General features: G+C 36.8%; 1 protein-coding gene across 18 annotated transcripts in view; it reads left to right on the top strand.

Moving 5' to 3' along the window:
* The window catches only part of LOC136841815 (SH3 domain-containing kinase-binding protein 1-like), a 334,418-nt gene that overhangs the window by 49,421 nt on the left and 272,497 nt on the right, over nt 1-12,500 (top strand). Inside the window, exon 1 of one of the 18 annotated variants that reach the window (XM_067109145.1) lies at nt 10,105-10,203. The exons of the other annotated variants lie outside the window; for them this stretch is intronic. Coding sequence (XP_066965246.1) covers nt 10,180-10,203 — 24 coding nt within the window. The 5' untranslated portion in view covers nt 10,105-10,179. Of the gene's footprint in view, nt 1-10,104; nt 10,204-12,500 lie in introns of those variants that run through there. 18 annotated transcript variants of the gene reach the window in all.

The raw sequence follows: 12,500 nt of genomic DNA, 5'->3' as shown, positions 1-12,500 counted from the left end.
CCCGCTGTCTTGGTTGGCTTTAAATAGTTCATCATTGATTTTATCATTAAAGGCTTTGTCAGGTCAAGGGATGTTCAGTCCCGTTTGAAGTTTACGCGAGGCTCTCTCTCTCTCTCTCTCTCTCTCTCTCTCTCTCTCTCTCTCTCTCATGCTGTTTATGATTTTTATTTTTTGCAGTATCGCTAATTATCGAATTTTTGCCTTGCACATTTTTTATTTTAAAACTTTTTGTGATTGTGTTTATTTCTGTTGTATAGGTATATCTCTTCAAAAGGAGAGAGAGAGAGAGAGAGAGAGAGAGAGAGAGAGAGAGAGACAGACAGACAGACAGACAGAGAGAGAGAGAGCAGACTTGAATAATCAGAGAGAGAGAGGGAGAGAGAGACAGAGAGAGAGAGCAGACTTGAATAATCAGATCTTCCTCAGACTGTACGCCTTCATATCACATTTACATTTGGGAGGGCCTCGATTAGATTAATCCCTCCCCTTTCTCTCTCTCTCTCTCTCTCTCTCTCTCTCTCTCTCTCTCTCTCTCTCTCTCTCTCTCTCTCTGGCACAGCTCTTCAGGAATTTGGATGCTGGGGGGAAAGGAGAAGGGGGGGAGAGTTCCTTGACAGTTCAATTTCCAACAAATGCAAATTATGCGCTGTCGGGTTCTTTTCTTCCTTACTTCCGTCTGTTTTTTCTATTTTTTTCTATTTTTTTTTTTTTTAGGATATCCTCTCCCCTCTCGTCGTTCGTGTCTCCCTCTCTGTGTTTCCTTTTGATCCATTATCTGGTTTTCATTTCCTTCGCTGCTGCTGCTGCTTTGTGATTGCCCTGTTAATTATCCTGATTTCTCCCCCCCCGCCTTTTTTCTTCATTTTGTCTCCCTTGTCCTTTCTAATTCCTTTCCTGTTTTTGATCTCGCTACTGTCTTGTTTGGCCACATCGATTTTATTCATCCTTCGTACGCGTCTTTCTTTTAGCGAGTTTTTTTTATTTACATTCTAGGTTTTCCTTAATCTTGATTGTGCACTTTCTCCCTGTTCTGTTTATCTTCCTCACTTCTCTTTCGTTTTCTTTTTTTCCCCCCCTGTAGTGCTTCGTTTATTTAACACATTTTCGCCTCGCCTCCATTTTCTCATTTCCCTCTTCTTTCGTTTATCTTCTGTTTTCCTGAACATTCTCCTTTTTCATTTAATCTTGATTATAATAATTTTTTTTTTTTTTTTTTCTGCTTTCCAGGCTTCCCTTTCATGTCGCTTATTTTTTCTTTCTTTACTTATCCCGTGTCGTCTCTTTTCCATTTTTGCAGTTTTTCCCCTTTTTTATTTTTTTCGCATCGTCCTTCCCTCAAAGTTGAAGTTCTGAACTTATTGCCTTACGGGTTTTATTTTTTATCAAAAACTTTGTTTAATCAAAAAGAAGTAAAAAAATGCGCTGAAGGGTTTCTTCGGCGCAATCGAGTTTTCTGTACATCGTGTAATCAAGGCCACCGAAAATAGATCTATCTTTCTGTGGTCTCGGTATAATGTTGTATGAGCCGCGTCCCATGAAACTCTGACCACGGCCCGGTGGTGGCCTGGCTTTTATCGTTGCCAGACGTACGATTAATGGCTAACTTTAACCTTAAATAAAATAAAAACTACTAAGGATAGAGGGCTGCAGTTTGGTATATTTGATGATTGGAGGGTGGATGATCAACATACCAGTTTGCAACCCTCTAGCCCCAGTAGAATTTAAGATCTGCGGGCGGACAGAAAAAAGTGCGGACGGACAGACAAAGACGGCACAATAGTTTTCTTTTCAGAACACTAAAAATGGTTTGTTATTACATTCTGAATTCCACCTGTCGGACAAAATAACATTAACAGCACACGCGGGACAGACACACATACGCATGTCTTACATATCCGGTTTAGTGCGTGCCTGCGCGCTTCTGTCCATTGTAAGCATAATAATCAGCTTTCACAATATACCGGATTTCGAATGTTACGTTTCCATTGCATTTCCATGATTTATTTATTGCTGAGAGAGAGAGAGAGAGAGAGAGAGAGAGAGAGAGAGAGAGAGAGAGAGAGAGTTACGTACGTTCAACTTGGTGAAGAATTACCTCATCGACGCCCCTCTATTTTAAAGGTATGCTTATATGGTAAAGTATGTTTACATTTTTTTCACTAAGACATATATAACAGTCTAGTGACCACCAGGTGGCAGATCACACATTTAAGGTTACCAGTTATGAAAGAAAGTCTGTCTCTGTCTCTCTCTCTCTCTCTCTCTCTCTCTCTCTCTCTCTCTCTCTCTCTCTCTCTCTCGGAAATCTTGCTTTTGTAGTGACAGTTCGAGTGTTTCGTAGACCTTTAATATCTCGTCATTTGTGAGAATTAGGTCAATGGAAGATCGTCAGGTTTTGTAATGCTTATATTTAGATTAACGTAATTGATGTTATTCCTTTTATTATTGTTTATTATTATTATTATTATTATTATTATTATTATTATTATTATTTTAATAATATTATTAATGTATTATATTTCAGTTGTTGAAATTAAATGAGATGTCATCAGTGGTTAGTTCAGAGGATACCATATTTAGTCAAGGCATTATTATTATTATTATTATTATTATTATTATTATTATTATTATTATTATTATTATTATTATTACCAATTAAAATAAATTAAATTACTTTAATTAATATTAAAGTATCATATTCTCAGTTGCTGAAATGAAATAAAGGCATTTTCTGGGCAAAATAAAGACAAAGATATAAAGAAAACAATAAGCACAATAACAGGTAGACGAGGAAATTATTACTTATTGATTATTATTAGTATTATTAGGGTTATTGACCAGCGCCAGTCCCGTTTAATTCGCTGTTGAGGCTTTATTTTCACATTTTGGCCAGGTCGAGTTCTCCTCAGATGATGGTTATAAAGGCATTTTCTGGGCAATGGTTTTGACAAAGTTTATAAATAAAACAATAAGCACATTTTTTTTGTTTCTTATTGAAAGGCAGCGCGGTTTGATTGTTTGATTTATATATGTAGAGTATATCGATTATAGGGTTATATATGATAGCGCCAGTCCCGTTTAATATATATGTTGAGGCTTTATTTATATATATTTAGGTCGAGTTCTATAGAAGATGTCAGTGTGTGTACAATATGGCATTTAGTTTTAAATGGTGTTTGTGTGTTTTTATATATTGACTATTTATCACATCATTTTTTTTCTTATTGACTTTAGCTTGAGCGCGGTCTGATTGTAATATATTTTTTATTTACCGATGTATATATTTATGTGATATAAGTCCATGTATGTATAGCGACGGATTTATAATTATATATATGTGTAACATATATGTAAAATATATGTATATCCGATGTGTGTATGTCTGTATGTATATACTTTATATTTTTAATTATATATATATGTGTGTATGTATATATACAGTATATATATATATATATATATATATATATATATATATATATATATATATATATATATATATATATGCGTGTGTGTTTGTGTTTAAAATTGTTCTCAAGTCATGAGTGTACTGTGCTTCAGGGATAACCAAAGGCGAGTTTGAGAAGACCAGGCTTATTTTTTGTGCCGTATTTTGTCTTGGGAGTTTTTTTTATATTTTTTTTTTTTTGGCGAGATGACGGTGGAATAAAACAGGTTTTGTCTCATTATGAAGTGTTGCGCAGAAATCTGATCCTTGGGTCAAAACTACAGTAGTCCGCGATTTGTTTTTATGTTATTCCTTTGTTTTTTTTTTTTTTTACTTTTATTTTTTGTGTTGGGAAATTTCATGATTTCTTAAAATTTTGTTTTTAGTTTTCTTTGCATTGGTGTGGACTGTTAATCTGGAATTTGTATATTTTATGGTCTTTTGTAAAATAACAGTGCTGAAAAAAATTTTTTCACATGTAACTAAAGTAGCAATTTGCTATTGCGTTGAGTTACTTTTTAGCTCAGCTCTTTCGTGCGCGCGCGCACACACACACACACACACACACACACAGTACATACATACACACAACAGTACATATATATATATATATATATATATATATATATATATATATATATATATATATATATATATATATATATATATATATATATATATATATATATACATATATATACTATATAAAATGTGTTGCATGTATAAATATATTAGATTTATGCCCATACATTCAATTCGCACATAGATATACGTGAATGTTTTGTAAACTTGAGTGCATGTCGAGGTATACTGTACGTATACGTATACCGATATGTATGCTGATGTGTGCGTACAATACAGTTTTTGAATATACATAATTGTATGTACTGTGCGATTGTATGTACAGTTAAGTTTCCTAGGTTGTCTAGTGACATTCTTACACAATTATTTTATTTTCATTAATTATATCGACATTTAATTTGTTTAAATTAGATTTGTAATAATGGGCTACTCATTTATGTTGATGTTAGAGTTTTTTATCCAGTTTTTCCTATCTTTAATTTTGTAGTTTTTTTACCAATGGACAATTCTGATTTGTGGAAGCCATAGTTAATGAGATGGCCTTTCATCTGTTATCCAGTATATATTAAATAAGGGCACATTGCGAATATTATCCTAATATAATTCTCCTTGAATTTTAATAATCTACGTACATGTTTATCTATTTAGTAATTTGTTAATGTATTTTTTCTGTTTTAATCATTGAGATCTCATCATCTCCTCCTCCTGTACTTCTTCCTAATGAACGTTATATTCTTTGGAAGCTTGAATTTCAAGTCAGTGGCCCCTTTGGTGGGCTTGTTCCATATGAATAGGATTGTTCTTCTGAATTATAATATAATATAAACTCACACACACACACACGCACACACACACACACACACACAAGTTGAAGGACTTGCATTCTCTTAGTTGCTTTATGTTGCATTGACGTCCCAGCGCACTTGTTAAAGCAGAATGAGCTGTATAGTGGACGAGTAAGGTTGCCTGCTTGCGTGACGGGTACTAAAATACCGGTACTTACTTGAAAGGCGTTCTCTCTCTCTTGAAGGACTTCTCATCTCTCTCTCTCTCTCTCTCTCTTATGTTGCACTTGACTGTTCCCAGCGCGACTTCCGAGCCGCCAAAAAGTATTAGAGGATTTATGGTGATAGAAATTCATTTCTGTCATAAGTGGTTCGATTCCACAATAAGTTGTAGGTCCGTTGCTAGGTAACCAGTGGGTTCTTAGCCACGTAAAAATACTAATCCGGTAGAGCTTAACTTGTCTGGTTAAACTAAGATATACTCTCTCTCTCTCTCTCTCTCTCTCTCTCTCTCTCTCTCTCTCTCTCTCTCTCTCTCTGTATGTGTGTGTGTGTGTGCTTTGGGTTGGTATAAACCTTGGACCGTTCTTTTGTTTGTATGTGTGCTTGATTATAATACAGTGCTTTTGTGTTATAATTGCGTGATCATACTTGAATGCATACATTTATATACATATATATGCATATATATATGTATATTTATATATACAATATATACATATATACATACGTACTGTACATATATATATATATATATATATATATATATATATAATCAGAAAGCTACAAACGTCCTTTAATATATATCGGAAATAATATATTTTCATATATGTTACCGAAGGGGAATTTTTAGTTGATAATAAGTCCACCGTCCCGTGGGATCGAACCAGCGACGGACGAGGAATCAGGACTACAGTGACGCACTAACGAAATCGGCCACAAGAGAGGTATAAATTTTTAGTTGATAATAAGTCCACCGTCCCGTGGGATCGAACCAGCGACGGACGAGGAATCAGGACTACAGTGACGCACTAACGAAATCGGCCACAAGAGAGGTATAAATTTTTAGTTGATAATAAGTCCACCGTCCCGTGGGATCGAACCAGCGACGGACGAGGAATCAGGATATAGTGACGCACTAAAATATATTATTTCCGAGGTAGAGTGAATTGATATTAAAGGACGTTTAGCTTTCTGATTGTATATGAATCACGGTGATGTGATAAATAGTCATATATATATATATATATATATATATATATATATATATATATATATATATATATATATATATATATATATATATATATATATATATATATATATATATATATATATATATATATATATATATATATATATATATATATATATATATATATATATATATTATACATATACATATGTATCTATATATATATATATGATGAACAGTCGGTACACTTTTCTCAAGTGAACCGTCCCATATACAGAAAAAAAGCTAATTGACGATTGGTATCTCTAAGCCTTCCGTGGTGTTTCCCGCGAACTTCCGGACCAGACCGCCGGAAAGTTCCATTAAAAATTCGGTCTTTTTATGCGTCGGTTCATTTGGCTCGATTTCTCTTCCATTAATGATAATTTTTAATCAGATCTCCCTAATGGAGTTCTGATTCCGTTGACCCGCCCCATTAGTCCTCTCTCTCTCTCTCTCTCTCTCTCTCTCTCTCTCTCTCTCTCTCTCTCTCTCTCTCTCAGTACCAAATAAATTGAAGAATCAACAAAAATTCTATGTAGAAATCTGTGAATGGTATTCAGAAGTGTATCCAACAATTTTGCTCTCTCTCTCTCTCTCTCTCTCTCTCTCTCTCTCTCTCTCTCTCTCTCTCTCTCTCTCTCTCTCTCTCTATACCGGATAAATTGAAGAACCAACAAAAATTCCATGTAGAAATCTGTGACTGGTATTCAGATTTGCATCCAACGAGTTGGCTCTCTTTCTCTCTTGTATGGATATATGTACACATATATACATAATTTTTAATAACACATGTCGTTTCATCCAAGTATAGATGATTCCAGAGAAAAGCAACATGGCGGTCACTGTCACATTTAGGCTTCAACTGCTGAGTAGTGGTTGAAATGAACCTCCTTTGCAGGAAACTTAACCAGTCTTAACGGTAGTCCATGTCCTTTTTAGGAGGGGGGAGGGGGGCGGCTGGTAACAGGGGTTAGTCTTTCGGTTCCCATCATGTCTTGTGGGATGATGTTGCTTAGCCCATGCCCTAAATGTTGCCAAACCCATGCCCTAAATGTTGCCAAATTTTTGCCCTAAATGTTCCTAACCCATGTCCTATGTTGCCAAATCCATGCCTAAATGTTGCCAAATTTTTGCCATAAATGTTCCCAACCCATGTCCTAAATGTTGCCAAACCCATGCCCTAAGTGTTGCCAAATTTTTGCCCTCATTGTTCCCAACCCATGTCCTCAGTGTTGCTAAACCCATGCCCTAAATGTTGCCAAATTTTTGCCCTCAATGTTCCTAATCCAAGTCCTAAATGTTGCCAAACCCATGCCCTAACTGTTGCCAAATTTTTGCCCTCAGTGTTCCCAACCCATGCCGTAAATGATGCCAAGCCCATGCCCTGAATGTTGCCAAGTTCATGCCCAAAATATTGCCAACCCATGCTCTAAATGATGCCAAACCCATACCCTTTCTATCAACTAGTGCTGACGTTGGCACCTGTGTAACAGCGGGATATACTGAAAGGGCAGCCCGAGATCTATGGACCTAGCGAATGGGAACCCAGTGCGCTACCACTGAACTGTTGTTTTATATTTTTCGATTGTTAATACGAATCTTTACATATTTTTTCATATTTTTCATATTTACGTATGTCCATGTTAATATGTATTTTTACATAATGAGAATCTTCCATGTTAATACAAGCCTTTAGAAGCAAAGCTAAAGTACAGTTATATCCCAAGAAAGGGGAAACCCCGCCATTCTCAAGAGCTGACTAGTGCGCAGGCGCCTCTGGCAGCTATTGTTGTTCGCATCTTTAATGGATTCTCTCTTTGCCAGAGCTGCTTGTTCTAAAGGCTGCTTGAACCCGTTACTTTTGAAATCGGAAGAGCGGAAGAGCAAAGGAAAATGGAATTTTTCATCTCGTGTTCTCCTCCTCCTCCTCCTCCTCCTCCTCCTCCTCCTCCTCCTCCTCCTCCCCTCCTCCTCCTCCTCCTCCTCACCTCCATCTCTCGAGCCCCAACCCACTACCTCCTCCTCCGTACTCCTTCTCTTCCTTCTTCCTCCTCCTCCTTACTCCTCCTTCTTCCTTCTTCCTCCTCCTCCTCCTCCTCCTTTATTCCTTGTTTATTCCTCTCTCCGACATTTACTCTTTCTCCCCCTGTTTTCTTTCATCTGTTTGTTTATTCCTCTTTTCCTCGCCACTTTACCTTTCTTTTAACCCCTCTCTCTCTCTCTCTCTCTCTCTCTCTCTCTCTCTCTGTAGTTACTTCTTGTCTGTTCCTCTTATCTCCATCTATTCTTGTTTCTCTCATCCCCCATCTCACGACCCCCTCGACCCCCTTCTGCTTGTTTTTCCATTCATTTCATCTCTCTCTCTCTCTCTCTCTCTCTCTCTCTCTCTCTCTCTCTCTCTCTCTCTCTCTCTCTAGTTCTTGTCTATTCCTCTTAACTCTGTCTCCACCTATTCTTGTTTCTGCTCATCCCCACCTCTGGCCCCCTTCCTGCTTGTATTTCCTTTCATCTCTCTCTCTCTCTCTCTCTCTCTCTCTCTCTCTCTCTCTCTCTCTCTCTCTCTCTGTAGTTACTTCTTGTCTATTCCTCTATTCTTGTTTCTCTCATCCCCCGCCTCTCTGACCCCCACCCCCTCTCCCCTGCTTGTATTGCCTTTCATCTCTCTCTCTCTCTCTCTCTCTCTCTCTCTCTCTCTCTCTCTCTCTCTGTGCATGACAAGGCTTACTCATTTTCAGAACACAGGTCGAAGACAACCAGCCGTGCAGAATGCCACCTTTGAGTAAATTCGCTTCATGGTTTTGAACGAGAGGAAAAAAAAAAAGATTTGAAAGCCACACAGGACAACGGCAAGTCCTCGGTCTCTTGTGAAAGAGAAGGTGAAATATAAAATCATTTTTGTATTTCTGTTTGTTTCACATTGCGTTTTAAGTTTTTTTTTTTTATTTCCACGGCGACAATTTTTTTTTTTTTTATCTAGTGGAAAAGCTGTGTAACCCTCTCATTGTAAAGGTCATGTCAAAAGAGAGAGAGAGAGAGAGAGAGAGAGAGAGAGAGAGAGAGAGAGAGAGAGAGAGAGAGAGAAGGGGGTGGGTGGCTGGGGGCTGGGAGTAGATGGCATGTAAGTACTGTACTGGTTTACTGGTTTTTCTATTCATTGGTCAAGGAATATTGCAATAAATGCAACCTTAATGCGGGCTCGCAGTGGATATGAATAAGCTGGTAGAAATAATAATAATAATAATAATAAAATTATTATTATTATTATTATTATTATTATTATTATTATTATTATTATTATTATTATAAATTAACAGGCATTTATTTGACATACAATAAAGATCAATATTTAAACAGAGAAGTATTGACGAGCATACGTAAACAGCAAAGACAATGCACACGGAATGCAATCAGTTTCCTCGAATCATTTGCATATAACGTGAGTAGTCATCTTACACAGAAATAATTAGACGAGTCTGAAACCGATGTGTAGTGTTATACGTGGACAACGAGTTACTTAATAAAATACCTTTGAAGATGAATCTCGTCGGAATTGTGTATTGTGACAATAAAGTCGTTATTTTCTACTCTGCCTGTTTATCAGTTGGGGATTATAAGCCAGGTGTTTCATTCAAGCAAAGTGCGTTTATACGCTGATTAGAGCTGCGCCTGTTCGTGTGAAATTTTTATTTATATAATTTCTAAGAGATATTTTGTCTTATGATTTGTTTGTTGGAACCTGAATCAGAAAAATAAGTTTACGTTGGGTTCAAGGTCACTGAATTTGTACATCATACATTACTAAGTATTTAATTCAGAAGTGTGTTTACTCAGTCTCCTTTTTCAAGTTCAGCAGAGTGTGATGTCCGTGAAATGGGTATAGTTGTCCAAATGCTTTAAAAACCCCTATTCTCTTTCTGGCCTACTTTTGACGTAGAGAATGACACACACTTACCTACAGGTCGCTGGAGCATTCGTAATCTATTGGCATAGCCTTATTAATACCTTTTATCAGTTGTTATTGGGTGATAAGAGAGCGATAACATCCTTCCTTCAGTTTCTCTTGAGGTCTGTGGACGCGAGCATCTGTTTTGTGTCTTAAGTTAAATTTCTTTCTCTTTGGGATTTCGATGGATCTCTGGACGTCATCACAGGTCTGAATCTCGTGTTGTGATTAATGCTTGGCTTTGATTGTCTGGGACAGCAAAGGAGAGTGATGGATGTCTTTAATGTCCGTTGCAATTCATTCCTCTGTGTGTGCGTTGGATTCTCATTTACGGGAGGTTGCTATTCAAGATATGGCTTATTCATGACTCCTTAAACTCTTTACCTATTCGCTTTTGGAATGGTTATAACCTGATATATTATTTTTAACAAACGTTTTCATTAAAAGTGTTGTGGTTCCTGTATCAAAATTTATACGTTGAAAAAGAGCTGTTATTTTTCTACGGTTGATGACATGTATGGAAAGAGAAGATTTCTCGAAAATAATGCAAAAGTACTGCTTGTTCTGGTTTCAACGTAATGCCCTTTTTGCGCATGTGCAGTTTGCAATGTCTGTGAATTCTTTTGTTTGTCGTAGCGATTCCAATACTTGTTTTTTTTTTTATCTGAAATTTGGTATTTTTACTTTGGTTTTCAAGTAAGATCGTGTTGCCATAAAGACAGCAAGTAAAGATGAGCTCAGCAAAGAACGGCATTCGGGCAGTAAGACCACATTCGGGCAACAAGCTGTGCTTGACCTGCAACCTTCTTGGTGATAGGGTCTAGGATATTTCAAGGTTTTTTTTGTCTTGCCTCCTGTGACCCTAGCTTTAACTTTCCAAGGTCCAAAGTATCTTTGAATATTGGACTTAGCAATATGTAAGTCGAAGGAGAGTCCAGAAAAATAGTTTGTTTTTTCTTTTTTCCAAGAGAGAAAATGCAAGTAATTTTAGTGTCCCGTTTTGGCGTTAGCTTGTGTGGGAGCTTCACAAAGCGGGTATGACAGAACTGCAGTATTTTTAAGATTAGGCTATTTTTAGTATACTGGGAGATGCTCCTCTGAAGTAGTCCCTTGCGGTGTAGCGCCAGTTACCTTGAAATCAATCATTCTTGATTCTGTAATTGTAATGGGTAGTACTTGTGACGCTTAGGCCTGGGAGTGGCTCTGGTTTACCTGTCTTTTGCCAGCACGAACCCTTGCCTAGAAGTAAAAGCTACAAGGACTTTCATGCGATATCTGTGTGCATGTATGTATATGCCATATTTTTCATACAGTACCTTATTTTGATTCGGAAGGTTTGTCGAAGAATCTGTCCCACTGAATTTGCAATGACAGTTTACAGGCAGACGCAGTTAGTGGTCTCACCTTTGACTTATCGTGATTGAGTTTTCGTAGCTTTTGGAAAGAGAGCATCTCGAATTTATCCGCAAAGTGAAGTCTTAGGGAATTTTTCTTTTAAATAAATTGACTCGGAAATTCAAGTGTTGGTGTTGTGCAGATAGAAGAATTGGTTTGGCTGATTGCTTTGAAACTTTTACATTTATTCTTTTTACTTTTATCGTAATCTGTCCTACACACTCACTACACACTCCATCAGTAATACATGATGAAAACGTTTTTTATCTAATCTCTTAGTCTTAAAATTTTTTCAGTTTTCCGTCCATCTTCCCTAAAGAGAAACATTGAAAGTTTGGCTCAAAGTGAGCCTTGTCACTAAAGCTGAAACTCCCTAATTGACTTCATATTTGCCATTGAATCTTTTTATTAGGATACCCGATGATCATTATTACACTTGCATAGGACCTCTTGCCTTCTATCTGGGACCTTTTTCATTTAACTTCTATCAGTGACTTTTTCCAACATTTTTTCCTGTAGTGACCCATTTCCAACATTTTAACCTGTAGTGACCTTTGTCCAACATTTTATCATGTAGTGACGTTTTTCCAACATTTTATCCTGTAGTGACCTTTTCCAACATTTGAACCTTAGTGACCCTTTTCCAACATTTTATCCAGTAGTGGCCTTTTTCCAACATTTTATCGTTTAGTGACCCTTTTCCAACATTTTATCCTGTAGTGACCTTTATCCAGCATTTTATCCTGTAGTGATCTTTACCAGCATTTTATCCTGTAGTGACCTTTATCCAACATTTTATCCTGTAGTGACTCTTTTCCAACAATTTCCAGTAGTGACCTTTTTCCAACATTTTATCCTGTAGTGACCCGTTTCCAACAATTTCCAGTAGTGACCTTTTTCCAACATTTTATCCTGTAGTGACCCTTTTCCAACATTTTATCCTGTAGTGACCTTTTTCCCAACGTTTTATCCAGTAGTGGCCTTTTTCCAACATTTTATCCTGTAGTTACTCCTTTTTCCAAAGTTTTATCCTGTAGTGACCTTTATCCAACATTTTATCTTTAGTGACCTTTATCCAACATTCTATCCTACAGTGACCTTTATCCAACA

This window comes from Macrobrachium rosenbergii, chromosome 9 (assembly GCF_040412425.1).
Source record: "Macrobrachium rosenbergii isolate ZJJX-2024 chromosome 9, ASM4041242v1, whole genome shotgun sequence".
Classification (NCBI taxonomy): domain Eukaryota; kingdom Metazoa; phylum Arthropoda; class Malacostraca; order Decapoda; family Palaemonidae; genus Macrobrachium; species Macrobrachium rosenbergii.
This window is presented reverse-complemented; position numbering and strand designations above follow the sequence as displayed.